The sequence below is a fragment of the Bos indicus x Bos taurus genome, chromosome 10 (genome assembly GCF_003369695.1).
Source record: "Bos indicus x Bos taurus breed Angus x Brahman F1 hybrid chromosome 10, Bos_hybrid_MaternalHap_v2.0, whole genome shotgun sequence".
In the NCBI taxonomy this organism is placed as follows: Eukaryota; Metazoa; Chordata; class Mammalia; order Artiodactyla; family Bovidae; genus Bos; species Bos indicus x Bos taurus.
In genome coordinates this window covers 46,960,673-46,968,132 of record NC_040085.1, presented here as the reverse complement: position 1 = coordinate 46,968,132, position 7,460 = coordinate 46,960,673, and the positions used below count along the sequence as shown (strand labels likewise).

General features: G+C 37.9%; 1 protein-coding gene across 7 annotated transcripts in view; it reads left to right on the top strand.

Moving 5' to 3' along the window:
• TCF12 (transcription factor 12) overlaps positions 1-7,460 on the top strand; it is a 393,213-nt gene that overhangs the window by 301,005 nt on the left and 84,748 nt on the right. For all 7 annotated transcript variants that reach the window (XM_027553905.1, XM_027553908.1, XM_027553909.1 and 4 more), the window contains one exon: positions 5,678-5,813. In XM_027553905.1, the coding sequence (XP_027409706.1) occupies positions 5,678-5,813 (136 nt within the window). The remainder of the gene's footprint in view (positions 1-5,677; positions 5,814-7,460) is intronic.

The window sequence follows — 7,460 nt, the reverse complement described above, 5'->3', positions numbered from 1 at the left end:
TGTGGTAATAATATGTTCCGTCTACCATATTCTAGCCATATTCTGATTGCTATTTGAGGAATGTTGAATGTGCCTAGCACAGGCAAAAAAACAGAAACACAAAACAGATGTGACAATGGAAATTTTAGTATAATACATGCAGGAGACTTGATGATTCCTGGGTCACACTATTCTCACACAAATAATGTAATCAGGAGATCCATTTCTAATGGTTTGTTATAGAAATAGAAAGGATGCATGTGTTATTTATATTTATTGTTTCCTCATTTTTATCATTTCTCCTAGTTATCTTAAGGGGAACTATTTCTCCTTCATGCCTGTTAGTCAACACCTTTCTTTCCTTATCTGTTGAATCTTGTATCTGTTGAAATTTGTGTGATTAATTCTAAGTAATTACATTGATATTATGCAGTTTTTTCATATATACATCATATTATCTGTTGTTTGAAACTCTCCTTTCCTTACTTTTTCTCTTGTAAAAGAAGATATCAACTCCATTCAAAGAATCACTTATCTTTCGAGAAGTCTGAGAAAGTTGTCTTCTTAACTATAAACATTTCTGAAAAAATGCAGTGATCTTTGGCTCATTTAGTACACTGATGACTTCATGTGTACCCCAGCATTGTTGAATAGGCTTTTTTCTTTAAAACAAAACAAAACAAAAAAAAACTGAAAAAGAGAATATATAGCAAAACATGAGATGCCGTGATCAGAAGAAAGTTTATAGTTGTAAATGCCTACATTTAGAAAGATCTTAAACCAGTAATCTAACTTATACTGTAAGAACATAGAAAAAGAAAACCAAACCCAGGACTAGCAGGAAGAAGGAAGTAGTAAAGATTAGAGCAGAAATTTTTTAAAACAGAGAATAGGAAAACTATAGAACCAACAAAATCTGAAGTTGGTTCTCTGAAAAGATCAACAAAATTTACAGATCTTTAGCTAAATTGACTATGAAAAAAAAGAAGAGTCTAATTATAAAAATCAGAAATGAAAATAGGGGCGTTACTACTAATCTTACAAAAATAAAAGGAATTATCAAAGAATACAGTGAACAATTTATGCTAAAAATTTGACACTCTAGATGAAATGGACAAATTCCTAGAAATATGTACACCAGGAAAACTGAAGAAATAGCAAAATCTGAATAGAATTAAAACAAGTAGTTTGGCAGTTTCTCTAAAAGTTAGACATAGATTTACTGTGTGACCCAGCAATTCATTTCTTAAGTGTCTACCCAAAAGAATTGAAAAGAGTTACTCAAATAAATACTTGCACACAAATGTTCATAGCAACTCTATTCACAATAGTCTGAAGCTGGATAAAGCCAGAATGTTCCATAAGTGGATAAAGGCATAAACAAATTACAGTATATCTGTACAAAGGGATGAAGTTCTGATACATGCTACAACAAGATGAACTTCAAAAACGTTATACTGAGAGAAGCCAGACACAAAAGGTCACAAACTGCATTATTCCATTTATTTGAAATATTCAAAATAAGTCCAGAGGGACAGAAGCAAATTAGTTGTTGTCAGGAGCTCGAGCAAAAAAAATGAATGGAAATGACTGTTGAATGGGTATGGAATTGCCTTTTGGGGTGATGAAGTGGTTCTGGAACTAGATGGTGATGGTGGTACAATATTAAGAATGTACTAAATGTCATTAAATGTAGGAAGGCAAGAAACACCTGGAGTAACAGGCAAATTTGGCCTTGGAATACGGAATGAAGAAGGGCAAAGACTAACAGAGTTTTGCCAAGAAAATGCACTGGTCATAGCAAACACCCTCTTCGAACAACACAAGAGAAGACTCTACACATGGACATCACCAGATGGTCAACACCGAAAGCAGATTGATTATGTTCTTTGCAGCCAGAGATGGAGAAGCTCTATACAGTCAACAAAAACAAGACCGGGAACTGACTGTGTCTCACATCATGAACTCCTTATTGCCAAATTCAGACTTAAATTGAAGAAAGTAGGGAAAACCACTAGACCATTCAGGTATGACCTAAATCAAATCCCTTATGATTATACAGTGGAAGTGAGAAATAGATTTAAGGGCCTAGATCTGATAGAGTGCCTGATGAACTATGGAATGAGGTTCATGATATTGTACAGGACAGGGATCAAGAACATCCCCATGGAAAAGAAATGCAAAAAAGCAAAATGGCTGTCTCTGGAGACCTTACAAATAGCTGTGAAAAGAAGAGAAGCAAAAAGCAAAGGAGAAAAGGAAAGATACAAGCATCTGAATACAGAGTTCCAAAGAATAGCAAGAAGAGATAAGAAAGCCTTCCTCAGTGATCACTGCAAAGAAATAGAGGAAAACAACAGAATGGGAAAGACTAGAGATCTCTTCAAGAAAATCAGAGATACCAAGGGAACATTTCATGCAAAGATGAGCTCGATAAAGGACAGAAATGGTATGGACCTAACAGAAGCAGAAGATATTAAGAAGGGGTGGCAAGAATACACAGAAGAACTGTACAAAAAAGATCTTCACGACCCAGATAATCATGATGGTGTGATCACTCACCTAGAGCCAGACATCCTGGAATGTGAAGTCAAGTGGGCCTTAGAAAGCATCACTACGAACAAAGCTAGTGGAAGTGATGGAATTCCAGTTGAGCTATTTCACATCCTGAAAGATGATGCTGTGAAAGGACTGCACTCAATATGCCAGCAAATTTGGAAAACTCAGCAGTGGCCACAGGACTGGAAAAGGTCAGTTTTCATCCCAATCCCAAAGAAAGGCAATGCCAAAGAATGCTCAAACTACTGCACAATTGCACTCATCTCACATGCTAGTAAAGTAATGCCCAGAATTCTCCAAGCCAGTCTTCAGCAATACATGAACCGTGAACTTCCAGATGTTCAAGCTGGTTTTAGAAAAGGCAGAGGAACCAGAGATCAAATTGCCAACATCCGCTGGATCATCGAAAAAGCACGAGAGTTCCAGAAAAACTTCTATTTCTGCTTTATTGACTATGCCAAAGCATTTGACTGTGTGGATCACAATAAACTGTGGAAAATTCTGAAAGAGATGGGAATACCAGACCACCTGGCCTGCCTCTTGAGAAATCTGTATCCAGGTCAGGAAGCAACAGTTAGAACTGGACATGGACCAACAGACTGGTTCCAAATAGGAAAAGGAGTACGTCAAAGCTGTATATTGTCACCCTGCTTATTTAACTTCTATGCAGAGTACATCATGAGAAAGGCCTGGCTGGAAGAAGCACAAGCTGGAATCGAGATTGCCGGGAGAAATATCAATAACCTCAGATATGCAGATGACACCATCCTTATGGCAGAAAGTGAAGAGGAACTAAAAAGCCTCTTGATGAAAGTGAAAGTGGAGAGTGAAAAAGTTGGCTTAAAGCTCAACATTCAGAAAACGAAGATCATGGCATCCGATCCCATCACTTCATGGGAAATAGATGGGGAAACAGTGGAAACAGTGTCAGACTTTATTTTTTTGGGCTCCAAAATCAGTGCGGATGTGACTGCAGCCATGAAATTAAAAGACGCTTACTCCTTGGAAGGAAAGTTATGACCAACCTAGATAGCATATTGAAAAGCAGAAACATTACTTTGCCAACAAAGGTCCGTCTAGTCAAGGCTGTGGTTTTTCCTGTGGTTATGTATGAATGTGAGATTGGACTGTGAAGAAAGCTGAGTGCCGAAGAATTGATGCTTTTGAACTGTGGTGTTGGAGAAGACTCTTGAGAGTCCCTTGGACTGCAAGGAGATCCAACCAGTCCATTCTGAAGGAGATCAGCCCTGGGATTTCTTTGGAAGGAATGATGCTAAAGCTGAAACTCCAGTACTTTGGCCACCTCACGCGAAGAGTTGACTTATTGGAAAAGACTCTGATGCTGGGAGGGATTGGGGGCAGGAGGAGAAGGGGACGACAGAGGATGAGATGGCTGGATGGCATCACTGATTCGATGGATGTGAGTCTGAGTGAACTCCGGGAGTTGGTGATGGACAGGGAGGCCTGGCGTGCTGCAATTCAGGGGGTCGCAAAGAGTTGGACACGACTGAGCGACTGAACTGAACTGAAATGTCACTGGTTGGAAATATAATGATTAATTTTATGTTATATTAATTCCATCTCAGAGTTTTAAGCTGAAACATAAATATTATTTAAGATTATTAAGTAGTGTGATAAACTGAAAATGAAAGTTTTTCTGGAGGCAGGGACTGGACTACCATGACTAGTGTTATAAAGTTCTACTGATTCTTTCTCACCAGAGCTGAGATTTATTTCTCCATGTCTTTATGATACTTAGTAGCCAGAATTAACAGCCACCCAGAGTGTGGTGATAACTGTAAAGGTTATTAAATATGGGGTGGGAGAATACTAAATATGTTAGCGAAATCACAGTTGTTTTCATTTGAGAACCTCACTTGCATCTAACACGCTTTCCAGTTGAGGTCTTCTTTTTCCCTCAGCTTTCAGAAAGCTTGAAAACAAATTCTGCTGCATTGACTTCATTTGCTTTATGATAGGGTCAGTTGATTAGCAGGTCAGGGCTGCTGAATCTCTGGATTTCAGTGCAGTACTCAATAGAATCTCATGATGTCTCTGTAGCATATGTTAGAGCTCTCTCCTCAGCCTTGTCATCCTGGACAGATGGTTATTATGGATCAAATATAGCAAGATGGATTTTATTAGAGATAAATGTTAAGTCTTGCACTTGGAACCAAAGAACACAAACTGAACAAGGAAACCATTGGAGGGATGTTACTTAATAGCAACTTATATAATAAAAGAGTAACAGGGTGTGATCTCTCTTGACCTCTCAGTATGAGCTACATAGCACAAATGTGTTGTTAAAATGTAGTCTCAGAAACTCCTGTACATTAATAAGACTACATCTGGGGCATTGTTCTCCATTCGCTTTTCCAAGAGACTTTGACAAATGGAAAATAAATTTGGAGGTCTGTGTCAGGAATGGTGGGGAGGACATTCAAAACTATGTCATGAGACACAGTTGATGAAAACGGGAATGGCTAGTCTTGAAAATATTGGTACTCTTTTAAACAATGAGAGCTCTCCATAAAGAAAAAAGAAATGGAAAAAAGAACAGAATTGACTCCCTTGTGTGCTCATGAAAGCATTCAAGCAAAAGACTGGGTGGACATTTTTCAAAAATGATCTTGATGATTAGAGTGGAACTACAGGAGATTTCCCTGGTGGTCCCGTGATTAAGAATCCACCTTGTAGTGCAGGAGACAACAGATTCAATCCCAGGTCGGGTAACTAAGATCCCACATGCCACTGAGCAACTAAGTTCTTATGCCACAACTAGAGAATTTGTGTCGTACAATAAAAGATCCCACATGATGCAACTAAGACCCAACATAGCCAGATAAATAATAATTATTTTTTAAAAAGAGTGGAACTACATACCAACTAAAATATTCTTTCAACTCTAAGATTGTATGAATCTACATAATTTCTAAAAAGCAGGCAACATGAGGACATGAGGATGGGCAAAAAGAGAAAACACAGGTTTAAACTAATAAAATTCAAACAAGTACTTAGATACTTCCTAAATTCAAAGCATTGTTCAAGTTACCATAAATAATTTGAAAGTGATGTCATTTTCAGATTTGGGTCCATAATCAATGAGAAGATAACTCATTTCCTTGGCCTTGTTTTATAGTCTAGTCTCCTGAGACAAGATCTAGGGCTTGGAAGCCCAGCACAACTCTCTTCTTCAGGAAAACCTGGGACACCCTACTACTCATTTTCTGCCACAAGTTCCAGGAGAAGACCACTCCATGACTCTGCAGCACTTGGTAAGTGTATCACACAACAAATCCCATTTAAAAATGTTTCTTCCCCACCATCACCCCCATTAGTTTATGCTTCTGGCTACACTTCTAATTAGAAAAAATTTGATTTCTTGGGTGTCATGATGATATTAGGGCTTATTTGCATAAAGCAGTATATACTTAATAAACAGTTTAATATTTTTATTTGATCATCACCTTAAGAGGAACTGAATAGTGGAAAATGGAGCTTTAAAAATGGGACTAGTTTTCCCTCTTGTAATAAAAATGTCATATACTAATATTAATCCCTTATTCTTGACTACAGTTGATATAATGCTGAACAGTCTGCAAAATGGTTTTATAATATACATTCTCATTTCATTCATATAGCAGTCCTACTAGTCAGTGGGCGTAATACAGGCTTTAACATAAAACTGAGGCTCAAAGGACAGCATATTCGTATACCTAGTAGGTGGTTTATGCAGACTTTCTGACTCCAATTCCAATGTTCTTTGCATATTCGTTGCATCTATTCCTCAATTTTTAAAAATCGAAGTAAAATTAACATAAAATTACCTTTATTAAAGTGTACAATTCAGTGACATTTAGTATATTCGCAATGCTGTACAACCATTTTCTCTATCTAGTTCCAAAACACTACCTCAAAAGGCAACTCAGTAACTATCAAGCATACACCTCTCATTTTCCTTACTTCTTTCCTTCATGTCTTGTGTGTAGCCTAAGCAGGCCAGTCTGTTTTCATGTTGCTGCTTACAGCAAGCCTCAGGTATACTCTTACACCCTATCCAGTCAATGTTGAAATGTGAGACTTTTGGATTATTCTTACAAAGAATCCTCTATATGAGAAAATTGAAACTGTAAAGCATGTTTGTATTGAGGATAGGCCACCCTCTAAAATAAACCAAAAGAAAATAGGTCCTAGCTATTTATTCCACAAATACTTGTTATGCTTCTAATTTGTTATATCTACCTCTGTAAGGGCTTTCTCCAGGTGGCACTAGTGGTAAAGAATCTGTCTGCCAATGCAGGAGACATAAGGGATATGGGTTTGATCCCTCTATCAGGAAGATCTTCTAGAGAAGAGCATGGCAGCCCACTCTGTTATTCTTCCCTAGAGAATCCCATGGACGAGGAGCCTGGCGGGCTACAATTCATAGTGTCGCAAAGAGTCAGACACGACTGGAGCGACTTAGCACACAGGCACCTCTGTCAAACCCAAAATTTGCTAAAATATCCCTAGCCTTTGAGTCTAGAGTATGCTTAAAGGTATAAAAGGGCACAGTGATGGATTGTCATATTAGTCATAGAGATCTCTGGTTAGATGTGCCCACCTCTGCTTATAGGTGATTGAGTATTTGTGCTGTTGGAACAAGCCCCTGTGATTTAGACCAATATACTTATTAAGGAAATGGTAAGATATAGTATCTTTTCTCCATCTCCACTTTTGTTTCCCACCAAATCAGTTAGGGTAAAAACGTTCTTTTGACTCTAGATGTGTCAGTGTCACTCTAGAAAAATACCTTGTTAGAATGCTGTGTGAGCACACACCATGACAAAAAGCACTAATATAGACTAGTACACTACTACTAAAAGTTCAGGGAGGAAATGAACCACTGGAATATTGAGGGTGAGGGGAGGGAGTTGATTTCA